At 39.3% G+C, this 22,905-nt stretch overlaps 4 protein-coding genes across 4 annotated transcripts; all 4 read left to right on the top strand.

Annotated features, from left to right (window-relative positions):
- Positions 1 to 22: 22 nt before the first annotated feature.
- On the top strand, positions 23 to 556 carry LOC141124782 (interferon lambda-2-like). Its single transcript, XM_073612286.1, has one exon. The coding sequence runs from the start codon at positions 23 to 25 to the stop codon at positions 554 to 556; it is 534 nt and encodes a 177-aa protein (XP_073468387.1).
- Positions 557 to 4,337: 3,781 nt separating this feature from the next.
- LOC141124766 (interferon lambda-2-like) lies at positions 4,338 to 4,871 on the top strand. Its single transcript, XM_073612285.1, has one exon. It carries the CDS (start codon positions 4,338 to 4,340, stop codon positions 4,869 to 4,871), a length of 534 nt encoding a protein of 177 aa, XP_073468386.1.
- Positions 4,872 to 8,652: 3,781 nt separating this feature from the next.
- LOC141124750 (interferon lambda-2-like) lies at positions 8,653 to 9,186 on the top strand. The gene has a single exon (XM_073612284.1). The coding sequence runs from the start codon at positions 8,653 to 8,655 to the stop codon at positions 9,184 to 9,186; it is 534 nt and encodes a 177-aa protein (XP_073468385.1).
- Positions 9,187 to 12,984: 3,798 nt separating this feature from the next.
- On the top strand, positions 12,985 to 13,518 carry LOC141124734 (interferon lambda-2-like). The gene has a single exon (XM_073612283.1). It carries the CDS (start codon positions 12,985 to 12,987, stop codon positions 13,516 to 13,518), a length of 534 nt encoding a protein of 177 aa, XP_073468384.1.
- The last annotated feature ends 9,387 nt before the right edge of the window (positions 13,519 to 22,905 follow it).

The following is a 22,905-nucleotide window of genomic DNA, read 5'->3' as shown; positions in this document are numbered from 1 at the left end:
GATCCAAGCCAGCAAAACAGAAATGGATATCAGGCTGCTGGTGTTGAGCACTTTACTGGTTGCAGTAAGTGGGCGCTTGCACAGGAGACTCTGCCCGAAATCCCGCTATTTATCAGTGACGTCCTCTGACATAACAACACTAAAGGAGCTGCAACATGATCATGAAAAGAACATGTCTACCAACGCAATGAGATGCTACAGAAGAATGCTGAGACACAAACCATCTGTATGTGACCTTACGCAGAGGAATCGTCTCATCCTGACTTTGGAGCGGGTGTCACTAACAGTTGAGGTTCTGACGAACATGTCTGTGTCTGCTCAGAATGAAACTGTAAAACAGGCACTTATGGTTTTCCTCAAACTGAAAGATGATCTGATGGTCTGTAGAGGATCTCCTGAAAACAATGAGTCTACGTCACCTGAGCTGAAGCTGTGGCTGCATCACCTCCAGCATTTTAAGGAAACAGCATCTCCAGATTGTGTCCAGGAAGCTGTAATACTGAGCCTTATTCCTCTGAGGGTGGAAGATGTGACATGTTGGGCTCTCAATCACTAATCTGCACTTCTACATCAAATAAACTCCCTACTGTAAGCACAGATAAGTCTCTTATGCTATATCTGAACATATTAGAACCAGGAAGACCATCAGGATGAAGGATAAGCAGTAAAGGATGGACTTTTTCAACATAGACATATTCTTCTATACCTTACGACTGAAGGACATACAGTACTACTTTAAAAGAAGTATCTACTCATCTTTGATCTACTAAAACCTATAGGAAATTCATCCATAAAGTACATTCCTGAAATTTACAACTACAGGATTTATCCACTATTAACCTATCCTACAAGGGATTTCGTAAACACAAACTTATATATCATAAATGGACCTAATTGTTTATCCCAGCAGACAAGATTCCTTATCAACCCAAAAATGACTGACCTACTCTCTACACAGCACAAATTCTGTCTAGAGTAGTAGTAGTCAAAAGGATTTTTTTTTTGTGATGTGTGCTTACAATTATTTTTTAACCTATAAGTATTTAATCTTATTTATTTAATATTATTTTATCTTATCATATCTGTTTATATTCATGTTAAAACCTGTAAGTTTTTAATGTTATTTATTTATTATTTATATTACATAAGTTATTAAGAACATTTTTTTTACAAGTTTCTAGCTCCCTGGAGGATGCAATATATCTGTAATTGATTAATGTTAAAGAAAAAATATTTGCATATGTTGTATATATATATATATATATATATATATATATATATATATATATAGAGTTGTGAAAGGGGAGTTTCTTGACGAATGTCTTTATGTTTAATTTTGACCAATATGTTTTTGATATTATTTATTTAATATTATTTATAAGTTATTAAATTATTTATTTCACATGTTTCTAGCTACATTCAAATGTATATACACACTTGTGCAACTAATAAATATAATGTAGCAAAGTATTATACAGACAGTTGTGTTTAATCTTTTTTTCAGAAGTTTGTGTTTTTGTGTAACTTTCTGTACACTATTTATGCAAGTGTTGGCTCTGTAAAAAGAAAGAAAAGAAAAGGACTTCTAATTGGATGATGTATGACACAGTTCACTATGTAACAGAACAAACCATTAAATTCCAGATAATCACAAGAGGAATGCTTTGAATTTTGAAAATCAAAGTATGGTTAGATCCTTCTATCATTATATGCCTACCCACCAAGGTAGGTAAGAAGAGGGTAACGGCAATATGAAAACCGGATTACCAATGGTATCCTGAAATCACATATATCTGAAAAAAAATCGACATATACAAAAACTGCTTCCCCGGCATTATACACAGGCTACATTGCATATGAACAAAGGAGAGGAAAAATAACATTGCCTGCTAGCAGTTGTCAACCTCAAACTACTGTACTATTAAAACTGTGCCAGTGGGAGAACTTACATGGGCTAGGAGAAATAGTTTGGATTATAAGTCCCTTGGGTCAGAAACTGAGATCATTATGGAAAGATTAAAGCTGGATACACACTACACAACTTTTGTTGTTTGATTTCCTTTGGATTTACCAAAACCATGTAGGGTAAGGGCCTGCCTGATTGCATACAAATTGAAAGCGTTTAGGTTTGACCTCTTATTATATGGTTTTGGTAAATCTAAAGGAAAAAATCTAAAGAATATTGTATACTGTGTATTCAGCTTAAGAAAGAGAAAATATATACAGTGTACTCTGAATGTAGCTAATAAAATATACAAGAGTAAAAACAGGGAGTTTTCTTTTGGGTGAAAGTAACAACTAATGATTGTCTGGCAAAAATATATTTGAGACCATCTTTTCCACTGAGTATTAAACTACTATTAAACAAATTATTAGGCATAATTTGCCCATTTTACTTGGTGGTTGTAAGCTGCATACCATTTTATAAGTAGGTTGTCACTTATCTTCTAAGAGGACACTCACTTTAGGATCCCTTTTTTCACCCAGCCTTTTTTATATCAAATTTAAGTCTCCTACTTGGATTAAGGTGAAGGGGTATTTCAAATGTGGGCTCAATACATGTTGCTGTTATAAAGTTCATCCAAAAATCAGAACGGTACAATCTGTATTGGCTAATGATTGGTTGTATCCATCAGTGTTTAAGTTGTAACTCCAAGAACATGGTTTAAATTATTTCCTGTGCAGAGTGAAGAGTACTATATGCGGGATACACTGGAAAGCTGCTGAAGCAGATAGGTGAACAACATGGTGTAGAAGAGTGCCCTACCGTGTCTAGAAAATATTTTTTTATCTTTCCATTTTATTGAATTTACTGATGGTTCTGTACATTGGGGAGATTTACGCCATTGTTTACTTTGGTGTGAAGTATTTAGGATATTTAGGCTTGAGACTAGATTGCTTCTAGGTATTAACTGTAGGTGGGACATTGACCTTATCAATGAATATAGCTACTTTTCTTTTCCTTTTCCTTAAACTTTCCTTCATATGCAATGTTGCATCTATATGGTTTTTAGATTTTTGTGATTTCTAGAGGCTATTGGTAATCTAGTTCATGTATTACCATTACCATTGTCTTGCCTACCTTGGTGGGTGGGTATATAAAATTAGGGGTCCAACCATATCTTGCTACAACTAAGGTAAAGATCAGCTGAAATGAGTTACCATCTGTATGGAATTTATCCTGTACTGGCAATGAAAAAATAAACTTGCATCCTGGAAACATCAAAAGTTCTGCCATTTGACCTGATGGGGAGCTGATCATATCACCTGAACTGTATATACACAAGATGCAATCAAATCATACATAGCTTTGGGTTTACACAGAGTAACGTTACAGATCCAAGTAGTGCATTTACGTACATTTTTAAAGCAATTATATGGTGGGAGTAAATTACCAATATAAATGAAAGACTGATATTCAGTTAATCAGTTGATCTTCTAGGTGAAGTGAGTACAAACTACCAACTGCCAGTATAAAAATAATTATAAAAATGAGGTAGCGTACAGTTTATGCAGATGATTATGCCTAAAGTAAGGCTCAATAGAGAAAAACACAGGGGCCACCAATGCTGATCTTCTGGATATGCTAGTTGTCTGGCTGTTTCTGACCTCCATACTTTCTGGGATACTAACCAGCAACAAATGTGTGGATAAGGAAAGCCAAAGTGAAAGCCAATTAAAGTCTCACAACCTTTAATCTTTTTATATACCTCTATCCCCACATTATTTGTGAATTATTATTGTGACACAACATTTTTTTTTTTAATTTTAAAAATGAAAAAAAGTTTCAATATTGTTGGTTAAAAAATGGTTTAAGCACAATACCTAAACTGGTATGTTATGTTTATACATCTTTCCTATATTTTCTTCCTTCTTTTCACATTTTTAGACTTGTGTGGCAGAACATTTAAAAAGCTGTGTTATGTTTTTTTCTGTTGGCAATAATATGTTGTAAAAGTTCTTTTGACAATATACGATAAACCTGTATAGAGGAGAGTCCTGTATCAGGAAGGAGGAGTTTCCTGTTTGACATGTAGAAGAATGTCACTAGCTATCTGATGTTACCTTCTTACCTGAATAGAAAGGAAACTGAAAGTGATATAGAAGTTCCCAGAGCAGCTATCGTCTCTCTCATGTCACTTGAGTTCTGAACGAAAGAGAACTTCACAACATCATGAAAATGAGGACATTTTTCTCCTGCAAACAGAAATATAAAAGGAGAATCATGGATACAAGACTTCAGATCAACCAGAGACTAGCACTGTGGAGTGACAGTGTAACGGAACAAATATCTGGAACCAGAAAGACATTATCAGATCCAAGCCAGCAAAACAGAAATGGATATCAGGCTGCTGGTGTTGAGCACTTTACTGGTTGCAGTAAGTGGGCGCTTGCACAGGAGACTCTGCCCGAAATCCCGCTATTTATCAGTGACGTCCTCTGACATAACAACACTAAAGGAGCTGCAACATGATCATGAAAAGAACATGTCTACCAACGCAATGAGATGCTACAGAAGAATGCTGAGACACAAACCATCTGTATGTGACCTTACGCAGAGGAATCGTCTCATCCTGACTTTGGAGCGGGTGTCACTAACAGTTGAGGTTCTGACGAACATGTCTGTGTCTGCTCAGAATGAAACTGTAAAACAGGCACTTATGGTTTTCCTCAAACTGAAAGATGATCTGATGGTCTGTAGAGGATCTCCTGAAAACAATGAGTCTACGTCACCTGAGCTGAAGCTGTGGCTGCATCACCTCCAGCATTTTAAGGAAACAGCATCTCCAGATTGTGTCCAGGAAGCTGTAATACTGAGCCTTATTCCTCTGAGGGTGGAAGATGTGACATGTTGGGCTCTCAATCACTAATCTGCACTTCTACATCAAATAAACTCCCTACTGTAAGCACAGATAAGTCTCTTATGCTATATCTGAACATATTAGAACCAGGAAGACCATCAGGATGAAGGATAAGCAGTAAAGGATGGACTTTTTCAACATAGACATATTCTTCTATACCTTACGACTGAAGGACATACAGTACTACTTTAAAAGAAGTATCTACTCATCTTTGATCTACTAAAACCTATAGGAAATTCATCCATAAAGTACATTCCTGAAATTTACAACTACAGGATTTATCCACTATTAACCTATCCTACAAGGGATTTCGTAAACACAAACTTATATATCATAAATGGACCTAATTGTTTATCCCAGCAGACAAGATTCCTTATCAACCCAAAAATGACTGACCTACTCTCTACACAGCACAAATTCTGTCTAGAGTAGTAGTAGTCAAAAGGATTTTTTTTTTGTGATGTGTGCTTACAATTATTTTTTAACCTATAAGTATTTAATCTTATTTATTTAATATTATTTTATCTTATCATATCTGTTTATATTCATGTTAAAACCTGTAAGTTTTTAATGTTATTTATTTATTATTTATATTACATAAGTTATTAAGAACATTTTTTTTACAAGTTTCTAGCTCCCTGGAGGATGCAATATATCTGTAATTGATTAATGTTAAAGAAAAAATATTTGCATATGTTGTATATATATATATATATATATATATATATATATATATATATATAGAGTTGTGAAAGGGGAGTTTCTTGACGAATGTCTTTATGTTTAATTTTGACCAATATGTTTTTGATATTATTTATTTAATATTATTTATAAGTTATTAAATTATTTATTTCACATGTTTCTAGCTACATTCAAATGTATATACACACTTGTGCAACTAATAAATATAATGTAGCAAAGTATTATACAGACAGTTGTGTTTAATCTTTTTTTCAGAAGTTTGTGTTTTTGTGTAACTTTCTGTACACTATTTATGCAAGTGTTGGCTCTGTAAAAAGAAAGAAAAGAAAAGGACTTCTAATTGGATGATGTATGACACAGTTCACTATGTAACAGAACAAACCATTAAATTCCAGATAATCACAAGAGGAATGCTTTGAATTTTGAAAATCAAAGTATGGTTAGATCCTTCTATCATTATATGCCTACCCACCAAGGTAGGTAAGAAGAGGGTAACGGCAATATGAAAACCGGATTACCAATGGTATCCTGAAATCACATATATCTGAAAAAAAATCGACATATACAAAAACTGCTTCCCCGGCATTATACACAGGCTACATTGCATATGAACAAAGGAGAGGAAAAATAACATTGCCTGCTAGCAGTTGTCAACCTCAAACTACTGTACTATTAAAACTGTGCCAGTGGGAGAACTTACATGGGCTAGGAGAAATAGTTTGGATTATAAGTCCCTTGGGTCAGAAACTGAGATCATTATGGAAAGATTAAAGCTGGATACACACTACACAACTTTTGTTGTTTGATTTCCTTTGGATTTACCAAAACCATGTAGGGTAAGGGCCTGCCTGATTGCATACAAATTGAAAGCGTTTAGGTTTGACCTCTTATTATATGGTTTTGGTAAATCTAAAGGAAAAAATCTAAAGAATATTGTATACTGTGTATTCAGCTTAAGAAAGAGAAAATATATACAGTGTACTCTGAATGTAGCTAATAAAATATACAAGAGTAAAAACAGGGAGTTTTCTTTTGGGTGAAAGTAACAACTAATGATTGTCTGGCAAAAATATATTTGAGACCATCTTTTCCACTGAGTATTAAACTACTATTAAACAAATTATTAGGCATAATTTGCCCATTTTACTTGGTGGTTGTAAGCTGCATACCATTTTATAAGTAGGTTGTCACTTATCTTCTAAGAGGACACTCACTTTAGGATCCCTTTTTTCACCCAGCCTTTTTTATATCAAATTTAAGTCTCCTACTTGGATTAAGGTGAAGGGGTATTTCAAATGTGGGCTCAATACATGTTGCTGTTATAAAGTTCATCCAAAAATCAGAACGGTACAATCTGTATTGGCTAATGATTGGTTGTATCCATCAGTGTTTAAGTTGTAACTCCAAGAACATGGTTTAAATTATTTCCTGTGCAGAGTGAAGAGTACTATATGCGGGATACACTGGAAAGCTGCTGAAGCAGATAGGTGAACAACATGGTGTAGAAGAGTGCCCTACCGTGTCTAGAAAATATTTTTTTATCTTTCCATTTTATTGAATTTACTGATGGTTCTGTACATTGGGGAGATTTACGCCATTGTTTACTTTGGTGTGAAGTATTTAGGATATTTAGGCTTGAGACTAGATTGCTTCTAGGTATTAACTGTAGGTGGGACATTGACCTTATCAATGAATATAGCTACTTTTCTTTTCCTTTTCCTTAAACTTTCCTTCATATGCAATGTTGCATCTATATGGTTTTTAGATTTTTGTGATTTCTAGAGGCTATTGGTAATCTAGTTCATGTATTACCATTACCATTGTCTTGCCTACCTTGGTGGGTGGGTATATAAAATTAGGGGTCCAACCATATCTTGCTACAACTAAGGTAAAGATCAGCTGAAATGAGTTACCATCTGTATGGAATTTATCCTGTACTGGCAATGAAAAAATAAACTTGCATCCTGGAAACATCAAAAGTTCTGCCATTTGACCTGATGGGGAGCTGATCATATCACCTGAACTGTATATACACAAGATGCAATCAAATCATACATAGCTTTGGGTTTACACAGAGTAACGTTACAGATCCAAGTAGTGCATTTACGTACATTTTTAAAGCAATTATATGGTGGGAGTAAATTACCAATATAAATGAAAGACTGATATTCAGTTAATCAGTTGATCTTCTAGGTGAAGTGAGTACAAACTACCAACTGCCAGTATAAAAATAATTATAAAAATGAGGTAGCGTACAGTTTATGCAGATGATTATGCCTAAAGTAAGGCTCAATAGAGAAAAACACAGGGGCCACCAATGCTGATCTTCTGGATATGCTAGTTGTCTGGCTGTTTCTGACCTCCATACTTTCTGGGATACTAACCAGCAACAAATGTGTGGATAAGGAAAGCCAAAGTGAAAGCCAATTAAAGTCTCACAACCTTTAATCTTTTTATATACCTCTATCCCCACATTATTTGTGAATTATTATTGTGACACAACATTTTTTTTTTTAATTTTAAAAATGAAAAAAAGTTTCAATATTGTTGGTTAAAAAATGGTTTAAGCACAATACCTAAACTGGTATGTTATGTTTATACATCTTTCCTATATTTTCTTCCTTCTTTTCACATTTTTAGACTTGTGTGGCAGAACATTTAAAAAGCTGTGTTATGTTTTTTTCTGTTGGCAATAATATGTTGTAAAAGTTCTTTTGACAATATACGATAAACCTGTATAGAGGAGAGTCCTGTATCAGGAAGGAGGAGTTTCCTGTTTGACATGTAGAAGAATGTCACTAGCTATCTGATGTTACCTTCTTACCTGAATAGAAAGGAAACTGAAAGTGATATAGAAGTTCCCAGAGCAGCTATCGTCTCTCTCATGTCACTTGAGTTCTGAACGAAAGAGAACTTCACAACATCATGAAAATGAGGACATTTTTCTCCTGCAAACAGAAATATAAAAGGAGAATCATGGATACAAGACTTCAGATCAACCAGAGACTAGCACTGTGGAGTGACAGTGTAACGGAACAAATATCTGGAACCAGAAAGACATTATCAGATCCAAGCCAGCAAAACAGAAATGGATATCAGGCTGCTGGTGTTGAGCACTTTACTGGTTGCAGTAAGTGGGCGCTTGCACAGGAGACTCTGCCCGAAATCCCGCTATTTATCAGTGACGTCCTCTGACATAACAACACTAAAGGAGCTGCAACATGATCATGAAAAGAACATGTCTACCAACGCAATGAGATGCTACAGAAGAATGCTGAGACACAAACCATCTGTATGTGACCTTACGCAGAGGAATCGTCTCATCCTGACTTTGGAGCGGGTGTCACTAACAGTTGAGGTTCTGACGAACATGTCTGTGTCTGCTCAGAATGAAACTGTAAAACAGGCACTTATGGTTTTCCTCAAACTGAAAGATGATCTGATGGTCTGTAGAGGATCTCCTGAAAACAATGAGTCTACGTCACCTGAGCTGAAGCTGTGGCTGCATCACCTCCAGCATTTTAAGGAAACAGCATCTCCAGATTGTGTCCAGGAAGCTGTAATACTGAGCCTTATTCCTCTGAGGGTGGAAGATGTGACATGTTGGGCTCTCAATCACTAATCTGCACTTCTACATCAAATAAACTCCCTACTGTAAGCACAGATAAGTCTCTTATGCTATATCTGAACATATTAGAACCAGGAAGACCATCAGGATGAAGGATAAGCAGTAAAGGATGGACTTTTTCAACATAGACATATTCTTCTATACCTTACGACTGAAGGACATACAGTACTACTTTAAAAGAAGTATCTACTCATCTTTGATCTACTAAAACCTATAGGAAATTCATCCATAAAGTACATTCCTGAAATTTACAACTACAGGATTTATCCACTATTAACCTATCCTACAAGGGATTTCGTAAACACAAACTTATATATCATAAATGGACCTAATTGTTTATCCCAGCAGACAAGATTCCTTATCAACCCAAAAATGACTGACCTACTCTCTACACAGCACAAATTCTGTCTAGAGTAGTAGTAGTCAAAAGGATTTTTTTTTTGTGATGTGTGCTTACAATTATTTTTTAACCTATAAGTATTTAATCTTATGTATTTAATATTATTTTATCTTATCATATCTGTTTATATTCATGTTAAAACCTGTAAGTTTTTAATGTTATTTATTTATTATTTATATTACATAAGTTATTAAGAACATTTTTTTTACAAGTTTCTAGCTCCCTGGAGGATGCAATATATCTGTAATTGATTAATGTTAAAGAAAAAATATTTTATTGATAAATGCATATGTTGTATATATATATATATATATATATATATATATATATATATATATATATATATATATAGTTGTGAAAGGGGAGTTTCTTGACGAATGTATTTATGTTTAATTTTGACCAATATGTTTTTGATATTATTTATTTAATATTATTTATAAGTTATTAAATTATTTATTTCACATGTTTCTAGCTACATTCAAATGTATATACACACTTGTGCAACTAATAAATATAATGTAGCAAAGTATTATACAGACAGTTGTGTTTAATCTTTTTTTCAGAAGTTTGTGTTTTTGTGTAACTTTCTGTACACTATTTATGCAAGTGTTGGCTCTGTAAAAAGAAAGAAAAGGACTTCTAATTGGATGATGTATGACACAGTTCACTATGTAACAGAACAAACCATTAAATTCCAGATAATCACAAGAGGAATGCTTTGAATTTTGAAAATCAAAGTATGGTTAGATCCTTCTATCATTATATGCCTACCCACCAAGGTAGGTAAGAAGAGGGTAACGGCAATATGAAAACCGGATTACCAATGGTATCCTGAAATCACATATATCTGAAAAAAAATCGACATATACAAAAACTGCTTCCCCGGCATTATACACAGGCTACATTGCATATGAACAAAGGAGAGGAAAATAACATTGCCTGCTAGCAGTTGTCAACCTCAAACTACTGTACTATTAAAACTGTGCCAGTGGGAGAACTTACATGGGCTAGGAGAAATAGTTTGGATTATAAGTCCCTTGGGTCAGAAACTGAGATCATTATGGAAAGATTAAAGCTGGATACACACTATACAACTTTTGTTGTTTGATTTCCTTTGGATTTACCAAAACCATGTAGGGTAAGGGCCTGCCTGATTGCATACAAATTGAAAGCGTTTAGGTTTGACCTCTTATTATATGGTTTTGGTAAATCTAAAGGAAAAAATCTAAAGAAGATTGTATACTGTGTATTCAGCTTAAGAAAGAGAAAATATATACAGTGTACTCTGAATGTAGCTAATAAAATATACAGGAGTAAAAACAGGGAGTTTTCTTTTGGGTGAAAATAACAACTAATGATTGTCTGGCAAAAATATATTTGAGACCATCTTTTCCACTGAGTATTAAACTACTATTAAACAAATTATTAGGCATAATTTGCCCATTTTACTTGGTGGTTGTAAGCTGCATACCATTTTATAAGTAGGTTGTAACTTATCTTCTAAGAGGACACTCACTTTAGGATCCCTTTTTTCACCCAGCCTTTTTTATATCAAATTTAAGTCTCCTACTTGGATTAAGGTGAAGGGGTATTTCAAATGTGGGCTCAATACATGTTGCTGTTATAAAGTTCATCCAAAAATCAGAACGGTACAATCTGTATTGGCTAATGATTGGTTGTATCCATCAGTGTTTAAGTTGTAACTCCAAGAACATGGTTTAAATTATTTCCTGTGCAGAGTGAAGAGTACTATATGCGGGATACACTGGAAAGCTGCTGAAGCAGATAGGTGAACAACATGGTGTAGAAGAGTGCCCTACCGTGTCTAGAAAATATTTTTTTATCTTTCCATTTTATTGAATTTACTGATGGTTCTGTACATTGGGGAGATTTACGCCATTGTTTACTTTGGTGTGAAGTATTTAGGATATTTAGGCTTGAGACTAGATTGCTTCTAGGTATTAACTGTAGGTGGGACATTGACCTTATCAATGAATATAGCTACTTTTCTTTTCCTTTTCCTTAAACTTTCCTTCATATGCAATGTTGCATCTATATGGTTTTTAGATTTTTGTGATTTCTAGAGGCTATTGGTAATCTAGTTCATGTATTACCATTACCATTGTCTTGCCTACCTTGGTGGGTGGGTATATAAAATTAGGGGTCCAACCATATCTTGCTACAACTAAGGTAAAGATCAGCTGAAATGAGTTACCATCTGTATGGAATTTATCGTGTACTGGCAATGAAAAAATAAACTTGCATCCTGGAAACATCAAAAGTTCTGCCATTTGACCTGATGGGGAGCTGATCATATCACCTGAACTGTATATACACAAGATGCAATCAAATCATACATAGCTTTGGGTTTACACAGAGTAACGTTACAGATCCAAGTATTGCATTTACGTACATTTTTAAAGCAATTATATGGTGGGAGTAAATTACCAATATAAATGAAAGACTGATATTCAGTTAATCAGTTGATCTTCTAGGTGAAGTGAGTACAAACTACCAACTGCCAGTATAAAAATAATTATAAAAATGAGGTAGCGTACAGTTTATGCAGATGATTATGCCTAAAGTAAGGCTCAATAGAGAAAAACACAGGGGCCACCAATGCTGATCTTCTGGATATGCTAGTTGTCTGGCTGTTTCTGACATCCATACTTTCTGGGATACTAACCAGCAACAAATGTGTGGATAAGGAAAGCCAAAGTGAAAGCCAATTAAAGTCTCACAACCTTTAATCTTTTTATATACCTCTATCCCCACATTATTTGTGAATTATTATTGTGACACAACATTTTTTTTTTTTTAATTTTAAAAATGAAAAAAAGTTTCAATATTGTTGGTTAAAAAATGGTTTAAGCACAATACCTAAACTGGTATGTTATGTTTATACATCTTTCCTATATTTTCTTCCTTCTTTTCACATTTTTAGACTTGTGTGGCAGAACATTTAAAAAGCTGTGTTATGTTTTTTTCTGTTGGCAATAATATGTTGTAAAAGTTCTTTTGACACTATACGATAAACCTGTATAGAGGAGAGTCCTGTATCAGGAAGGAGGAGTTTCCTGTTTGACATGTAGAAGAATGTCACTAGCTATCTGAGGTTACCTTCTTACCTGAATAGAAAGGAAACTGAAAGTGATATAGAAGTTCCCAGAGCAGCTATCGTCTCTCTCATGTCACTTGAGTTCTGAACGAAAGAGAACTTCACAACATCATGAAAATGAGGACATTTTTCTCCTGCAAACAGAAATATAAAAGGAGAATCATGGATACAAGACTTCAGATCAACCAGAGACTAGCACTGTGGAGTGACAGTGTAACGGAACAAATATCTGGAACCAGAAAGACATTATCAGATCCAAGCCAGCAAAACAGAAATGGATATCAGGCTGCTGGTGTTGAGCACTTTACTGGTTGCAGTAAGTGGGCGCTTGCACAGGAGACTCTGCCCGAAATCCCGCTATTTATCAGTGATGTCCTCTGACATAACAACACTAAAGGAGCTGCAACATGATCATGAAAAGAACATGTCTACCAACGCAATGAGATGCTACAGAAGAATTGTGAGACACAAACCATCTGTATGTGACCTTACGCAGAGGAATCGTCTCATCCTGACTTTGGAGCGGGTGTCACTAACAGTTGAGGTTCTGACGAACATGTCTGTGTCTGCTCAGAATGAAACTGTAAAACAGGCACTTATGGTTTTCCTCAAACTGAAAGATGATCTGATGGTCTGTAGAGGATCTCCTGAAAACAATGAGTCTACGTCACCTGAGCTGAAGCTGTGGCTGCATCACCTCCAGCATTTTAAGGAAACAGCATCTCCAGATTGTGTCCAGGAAGCTGTAATACTGAGCCTTATTCCTCTGAGGGTGGAAGATGTGACATGTTGGGCTCTCAACCACTAACCTGCACTTCTGCATCAAATAAACTCCCTACTGTAAGCACAGATAAGTCTCTTATGCTATATCTGAACATATTAGAACCAGGAAGACCATCAGGATGAAGGATAAGCAGTAAAGGATGGACTTTTTCAACATAGACATATTCTTCTATACCTTACGACTAAAGGACATACAGTACTACTTTAAAAGAAGTATCTACTCATCTTTGATCTACTAAAACCTATAGGAAATTCATCCATAAAGTACATTCCTGAAATTTACAACTACAGGATTTATCCACTATTAACCTATCCTACAAGGGATTTGGTAAACACAAACTTATATATCATAAATGGACCTAATTGTTTATCCCAGCAGACAAGATTCCTTATCAACCCAAAAATGACTGACCTACTCTCTACACAGCACAAATTCTGTGGAGAGTAGTAGTAGTCAAAAGGATTTTTTTTTTGTGATGTGTGCTTACAATTATTTTTTAACCTATAAGTATTTAATCTTATTTATTTAATATTATTTTATCTTATCATATCTGTTTATATTCATGTTAAAACCTGTACGTTTTTAATGTTATTTATTTATTATTTATATTACATAAGTTAATAAGAACATTTTTTTTACAAGTTTCTAGCTCCCTGGAGGATGCAATATATCTGTAATTGATTAATGTTAAAGAAAAAATATTTTATTGATAAATGCATATGTTGTATATATATATATATATATATATATATATATATATATATATATATATATATATATATATATATATATATATATATATATATATATCGTTGTGAAAGGGGAGTTTCTTGACGAATGTCTTTATGTTTAATTTTGACCAATATGTTTTTGATATTATTTATTTAATATTATTTATAAGTTATTAAATTCTTTATTTCACATGTTTCTAGCTACATACATTCAAATGTATATACACACTTGTGCAACTAATAAATATAATGTAGCAAAGTATTATACAGACAGTTGTGTTTAATCTTTTTTTCAGAAGTTTGTGTTTTTGTGTAACTTTCTGTACACTATTTATGCAAGTGTTGGCTCTGTAAAAAGAAAGAAAAGAAAAGGACTTCTAATTGGATGATGTATGACACAGTTCACTATGTAACAGAACAAACCATTAAATTCCAGATAATCACAAGAGGAATGCTTTGAATTTTGAAAATCAAAGTATGGTTAGATCCTTCTATCATTATATGCCTACCCACCAAGGTAGGTAAGAAGAGGGTAACGGCAATATGAAAACCGGATTACCAATGGTATCCTGAAATCACATATATCTGAAAAAAAATCGACATATACAAAAACTGCTTCCCCGGCATTATACACAGGCTACATTGCATATGAACAAAGGAGAGGAAAATAACATTGCCTGCTAGCAGTTGTCAACCTCAAACTACTGTACTATTAAAACTGTGCCAGTGGGAGAACTTACATGGGCTAGGAGAAATAGTTTGGATTATAAGTCCCTTGGGTCAGAAACTGAGATCATTATGGAAAGATTAAAGCTGGGTACACACTATACAACTTTTGTTGTTTGATTTCCTTTGGATTTACCAAAACCATGTAGGGTAAGGGCCTGCCTGATTGCATACAAATTGAAAGCGTTTAGGTTTGACCTCTTATTATATGGTTTTGGTAAATCTAAAGGAAAAAATCTAAAGAAGATTGTATACTGTGTATTCAGCTTAAGAAAGAGAAAATATATACAGTGTACTCTGAATGTAGCTAATAAAATATACAGGAGGGGCGTGGCCTGACCTGGCATGGAGATAGTCGCCTAATTCTACAGCTCCGTCCGCCACAGGAGAAAGCCACTGATATTTTGAGGTAATCTCGCTTTGCACCCTCCACCGATTATGGGGACAGCTTCCCGAACCTCTTCAGCATCCCGCTCGAGATCCCCAAGAGACCTGGCCGGGACACAGGGGCAGAACATCCCGGAGATGTTCCGGGCAGGTAGAGGCAACATGGCGCCCTCCCGCCACTCACAGGGGCCCTCCTCACAACCACCCTCCCAACCTCACCATATGCCCACTCCGCCACCTCAATTACTGCCCCCGGCCGATGGGGAAGATGCTATAGAACTAAGGCCGCACCCGCCCTTAACCATTCTGGACCTCCGCTCCGTGGCGGATGATATTAAAGACGCACTAGCAGCCGCCATTTCGGAACTCACGTCCTCAAGTCCCTGAACGATAGAGTCCAGGTGGTAGAGAACGTGTCTGACCATCATGAAGTAATCCTCCAGTTGGTCACGGAAGATATAGACTCACACACCCGACAGCTGCGTGACATGCAAAGACACGTCGAAGACCTCGACAACAGAGGCAGAAGGCACAATCTGCGTATTAGAGGCCTGCCGGAGACTTTTGAGGGAGATCAGATCTCCACGGCTATAGTATCCATCTTTAACTCCCTGCTTGACCGGCCCGCACACACCCCTATTGTCATGGACCGTATCCATCGCGCATTGCGCCCCAAAGGCAGGGACACAGACCCACCAAGGGACATTATCTGCTACATAGTGGACTTCAGGCTTAAGGAGGAAATCCTCAAAATGGCGCGAGGCAGACCCCAGATATTGCATGAAGGGACCCCAGTGCAAATCTACCAGGATCTCTCCGGTATTACTCTTCAACACAGACGAGACCTGAGACCCCTGCTAGAAACCCTGAGGGACAGACAAATACTGTATAAGTGGAAGTTTCCCTTCTGCCTCTCTGCCTCCACACACGGCCGCACAGCGATCCTCAAAGTCCCAGAAGACCTTCCTCACTTCTGTGCCACCCTTGGCATCCCCTTGATACCGGTACCGAACTGGTACGCAGCTTTTCGCCCCGCACAGGGATGCCCAGAGAAGACCCTATGGAGACGCAAGCGCCTCGGCTCAACCGGAGACGTTCACCCTCCGCTCACAGGAGCATCACTACACACCGCTCATACCACCGTACCAACAGCCCAGATGCCTCCCCTAGATCTCGGGGAACGCGCAGGGGCCGTAACCGGCATGTCTAAAGCGGCCTTGTCCGCCTTAATGTCAGTAAAGGCCAACCACAATACCCGAGGCTTTCGACACGATGCAAAGTTTGAATCCCTACTGACTTTCATTGTTCGTTTTATCTTTTTTTTTAACTTTTTACTCCTTTTTTCCTTTTTTTTGGCGAAACCATCTCAGAAGGTTACATTGGATCGATAGCAGGGCAAGCCAGCCGGATACACCGGATGGTAGGCTATCTCCCCCTCAACTCAGCGCCAAAGAGATGCTACTGCACGACCGCCCTCGGATCTAGCTCAGCGACCGCCCACAACAACTGTCCTTGGTCCGGTGGGTGGATGTCACTGCTAACTATCGCGAGACTTCAGCCGGACACCCGAGCCCACGACTACGACACCCACACTGCCTTGCGAAGACGCACCACGCCCATACTCCAACGTGCTCACGCAAGATCTCCTGCTGTACGCATGCTCGCCTACCTGACAAGCCACCAACACCGATCAGAAACGGCACTTCATCCTTGGCTGCTGCACACTTGGCAACTGACAACCTCAGCAACGACCTGCATGGAGACCTCAGTACCACAGCGGCCTACAATAAGATACTCTCCTACCCATTGCCACGGTGGCGCATCACAACGACACTCCTGCATTCCACCTGCACATCGACAATCTGTGGATCCCACCAAGACGCAATACCCATCACCTTCGCATACTGGAGTATGAACTAGCTGGTACATCCACCTTATGGTCTATTGTATACGGTGCAACGACTTCACCGTTCTCTCATAATTTTTTTTTTTTTTGATTAAGAGAGACTACTGAGGGTGGTGCTCTCAATATTGCCAATATCCACCTTCTAAGGTTTCGGATGCCTCCTTTTACTTAATTTATGCCCCTTTCAGAGGCATTTGGTTATGAACCAGTTGTGCAAGCCCTTGGGAGAGGTAACTTCCAGTCGCCAACCTAGGCCTCAACGGCCTTCGCCACTACATCACTCCCTTAAAGGAGTGGACTGAGGCGCTGCTCGACTTGACGTCCGCCGCCTCTCTTCGGCTCTGCCCCAACCCCAATATCTGCCACACCTGGCGCTGGAGGTTACCTTGCCCACAGGTCTCTCTTTGTTTCACAGTTTCACTGTTTGTATGTTTAGATAAGCTGCCTAATCTTAAACCCTTTATGCGCCAAGGTTAATCACCGCTCCTAACATGCTACCCCATATTATGTACCTACCATTCTTGTTCAACCCGTCTATCAACCACACCTCAGTAATTGGCTGCAGAATTTCCTGTGGTGGAGGGCTTCGTCCTCACCCTCATTACACATCACCCTCACTTTCTCCATCGCCTGGCTGCGGTCAACCCCCACTTGGGCCTGCGCTGGGCCTACGTCTCCCCCACGGTATACGTCTCCTCACGCAGGACCGACACTCAACCGATCCATAATTTTAGAGGCACGTGGACACTCCGTTCCACACCTCTTCGGTACCCCCCCCACCTAACCCGCGTCTACCACGCAAATTAGCTTTTCTCATCAGACATTCTCCACCAGACGTCCCCTACTACTTACCGACCCTATCCCCCTCCCCCCCTCCCCACGACGGCGGCCATGACAAACTATACCTCCACGCAGGGAGCCACAGCTATCAAACTCCCTCAAACTATACTCAATTAACATAAGAGAGCTTAATACCCCTGAAAAAAGGTCCCAACTACTAGCATCCCTCAAACAATCCAAAGCACACGTAGTGTTAATTCAGGAAACACACTTTCGCACAGATTCCATTCCTAAATTTCACAGCCGCTACTTCCCCACGATAATTAACGCCTCCAACGTAGAGTCGAAATCTAAAGGGGTCACAACACTCATCTCCAATCAATGTCCATTCTTGATCACAGATACGCTAAAGGACCCAAACGGAAGATACCTTTTCATAAAAGGCACTCTCCACCAGCTACCCTACACTATCGCTAACATTTACGCGCCAAACTCGGGCCAGGTCTCCTTTTTCAAAACAACCTTACAATTGTTGACTAGTTTCCAAGTCGGTACACTTATTGTCGGTGGGGATTTCAATGTTCCACTGAACCCATCTCTAGACACCTCCAACGGGTCATCATTCCTCACCCATAGGGCCTTAAGGGCAATTAAATTACAACTCAGTAATTTACTCCTCCATGACACGTGGCGTACACTGCACCCCAAGGAAAGGGATTACTCGTGCTACTCACCGTCACATGACAAGTATTCCAGACTGGACCACTTCTTCCTATCTCAAAACGACTTGACCAACCTCACGAAAGCGACCATTGAACCGTCCATACTGTCAGACCACAACCCTATCTCCATGACCTTACTGTTACCGACCAAGAACACGAAAACGCGCATTTGGCGTCTTGATAGTTCCCTACTAACGGATGAACTTAACATAAATAGACTATCCAAATGCCTGACTGACTTTTTTGCCAATAACGACACTCCTGACGTTACGCCGCTGACCACCTGGAACGCGCATAAATGTGTCATTAGGGGTGAACTCCTCTCTATCGCCGCTAACCGCAACAAACTCAACCGCACACGCATAGCCGAGCTAACTGCGCGCGTACACACGCTCGAACAGGCACACAAAGCCTCCGTTGCTTCTGCTTTACTAACCGATTTAACAAGAGCGAGGGAGGAAGTTTTAGATGTACTTAACAAATCGCTGAAACGTAAATTCATGCTGACACAAAAACTATATTATGAATTTGGGAACAAATCCAGCAAACTATTAGCAAGGGCACTTCACTCTAAAAAGGCCTCCCATACTATTCATAAAATTTCTGACTCAAATGGGGTATCGTTCTCTAAAAACGAAGATATCTCGACACAATTTGTTCAATACTTCACCAAATTGTACAATTTGTCCCCGCCACAACACGCTGACGACTCACTTAATCGGAAAACCGCCCTCCTAAATTTCCTTCAACAATATGGACCGCAACCACTATCCACTGAGGACGCTCAATCGCTAGACACCCCAATTTCAACAGATGAACTCCTTCTAGCACTACGACAAATGAAGACAGGCAAAAGCCCTGGCCCTGACGGCTTCTCGACCTGTTATTATAAGGCCTTCCCTTCCACCCTCCTTACACACCTAACGAAAGCCCTCAACGCTCTCTCCCCTTCAACACACGCGCACACTGAAATGCTCGCAGCCCACATTACGCTCATCCCCAAAAAGACAAAGACCCCACGCAAGTGACCAACTACCGCCCCATCTCTCTGCTTAACGTAGACCTCAAGCTATACGCGAAAGCATTAGCTAACCGACTCTTACCTTTCATACCATCTCTAATTTCGCTAGAACAGGTTGGCTTTGTCCCCGGCCGTGAGGCCAGGGACAACACTACTAAAGCATTGAACATACACCACTGGCTCACAAGAACATCCACCAAAGGGTTTTTTCTTTCGTTGGATGCAGAGAAGGTGTTCGACAGGGTGGCTTGGGACTACATGGAGGCCACCCTCCTGGCGATAGGGTTGCCCCCGCGCATGCTCACAATGATCATGGCCCTCTATGCCTCCCCAACTGCCAGATTACGAATTAACGGCACACTGTAGGACGCCTTCTCTGTTTCCAATGGAACCCGTCAAGGGTGTCCATTGTCACCACTCATATTCATACTAACCCTTGAACCCATGCTCCGCAAATTGAGAGATAACCCCACCATCAGAGGTGTCCACATGCACCATAAGTCCTACAAATTAGCCGCATACGCGGATGATATACTACTATTCCTGACTGACCCCATCACAACCATCCCCAATCTTCTAGCTGATTTCGAATTCTTCAAAACTCTCTCTAACCTGAGAATCAATTTCAACAAATCCAAAGCCCTCAACATTACTCTACCCCCTGACACGGTAAACCTCTGCAAACTTAACTTCCCCTTCAGCTGGGAACCCTCGGCCATCTCTTACCTCGGAATCAAAATCACCCCAGACCTAAAAAATCTATATACCAGTAACTTTGCACCCTTCATGCTGTCCATCCGAGAGGATCTTCAGAAGTGGCATCTGGGATCCTTCTCTTGGCTGGGCAGGATCGCCATACTAAAGATGAACGTCCTGCCCAGAATCCTGTACCTCCTTCAAGCCATACCAATAAAGCTGCCCCCCGCACTCTTCTTATCCTATAAACGCATTTGCAGGTCCTTCATATGGGCATCGAAACAACCAAGACTTAGCTGGGACAGATTAGTCCTTCCCAAACAATTAGGAGGCCTGGGACTTCCGGATCTACGCAAATACCATTGGGCCTGCCACTTGACCAGATTGGTGGACTGGCACAAACACCGGACGGCCAAAGACTGGGTGGAATTAGAAGACTCATTTGCGAGCCTTCCGATTGTGAACTCTCCCTGGGTCGATAGCAGACACATACCAGAAGCCTTCTCCTCTCACCCCTTCATTGGCGCCAATTTTCAAAAGGGCTTGCAATACACTCAACATGCTTCCAACACCGGGTCCCATGACCCCACTAACTAACAACCCAGAATTCCCCCCGAGTCTAATACATACAGACCCTGCCCATGACTCGGTCACCACCCCAGTAAGAGCTCATAGCTGCTTTCGCAATGGCTCACTACTCACTCACACGGAACTTGGATCGACACTTTCGGGCTTTCACTTACCTTTTTTTAAGTACCTACAATTGAGACATTTTTTTCAGACACATAGCAGGGACTCCCCTTACAGCAGAGACCTAACCCCACTGGAACTATCTTGCCTAGACACCGAACCCCAGGGTCACCTCATTTCCACCACCTACTCTCTCCTGTTCTCACAGCACGTAGTCAAAAATGACAAACTGGTTCGGCAATGGGAATCGGACCTCTCGCTGGATCTATCCCCACAGGAATGGGATTCCATCTTTACCCTCATGCATAAGGGATCTATAAATGTCTTAACGCAAGAAAACCGATATAAAGTATTCTCTAAATGGTACAGAACACCCGACAGAGTACACCATTTTCACCCATCCATCCCCCCAACCTGTTGGAGGTGCGGTTCTGCCAAAGGCACCTTATTGCACATTTGGTGGAACTGCAGCCTCATCCAACCATTCTGGCAGGCAATACACCAGCTAATTACCCAAATAACCACTTTTCCACCGGCATTCACCCCTGAAAGATACCTACTCCATCACACTCCTGTCGCCCCAGCCACCTACAAAAAATCACTTACCATACACTTAGTCAATGCAGCCAATCTATGCGTCCCCGCTTTCTGGAGGAACACGGCACCCCCATCGGTTCAAGACTGGATCCGGAGGGTCGACAAAATAGCAGAAATGGAGAATCTTATCTGTCAAGCCAACGACAACCCTACCAAATTTAACACCACCTGGGCGAGCTGGCTACACTTCCGCCAATCATCCTCGACAACCTCCCAACCTACCACTCTCCCACACACCATGATCTGAACACATCTTGCAGAATAACCTTAACTCCCCGACTTGGCCTGGCTGCCTTACCCCCTGGTCCTTCCCACACCCCTCTCCCCGTCTCAGTCGAGACCCTACCCCCACCCCTCTCACAGACAACATGGACAATTATCCACTTGCGCATACTCTCTCATCTTACATCCCTGTGACACAGGGGTACGACTACCCCAGCCAATCTATACTGCACAACACTCGGCTGTAGAGAGCCAGGTCACTCAGTGGCACCGCGTCATAATCCACATTACTCATTAGTCTTTGGTGCCACTGACATAACAACTTAAGCTCCCGACCCATTCACAGAAATGATCCCCTTTCGGGGGTGAATGGACTCGGGGTTTCTTCACTTGCCATATCCGGACGTGACCGTGGACTCTACGCAGACCCACACCCCCAGCAGCAATATCTTATCACAAGTTTACTGCTTTCAGTACGGGAATTCTAATTGTTGACTGTTGTTTTTTTAGAACATTATCTATTCGCTTTACAGTGGCTTACATATTGCCCGTCTGTGAATGTGCTACTTTGAACACTGCTTATACGCTATGAGTTTGTATACACACAGACTGAGATGTATGTTACATATACTTTGTAAACCTGTAAAACTCAATAAACTTTATTGAAAAAAATAAAATAAAATATACAGGAGTAAAAACAGGGAGTTTTCTTTTGGGTGAAAGTAACAACTAATGATTGTCTGGCAAAAATATATTTGAGACCATCTTTTCCACTGAGTATTAAACTACTATTAAACAAATTATTAGGCATAATTTGCCCATTTTACTTGGTGGTTGTAAGCTGCATACCATTTTATAAGTAGGTTGTCACTTATCTTCTAAGAGGACACTCACTTTAGGATCCCTTTTTTCACCCAGCCTTTTTTATATCAA

The sequence above is a fragment of the Aquarana catesbeiana genome, linkage group LG01, assembly GCF_042186555.1.
Source record: "Aquarana catesbeiana isolate 2022-GZ linkage group LG01, ASM4218655v1, whole genome shotgun sequence".
Classification (NCBI taxonomy): Eukaryota; Metazoa; Chordata; class Amphibia; order Anura; family Ranidae; genus Aquarana; species Aquarana catesbeiana.
The sequence above is the reverse complement of the archived record's forward strand: the minus strand, read 5'-3'. Positions and strand labels throughout refer to the sequence as shown.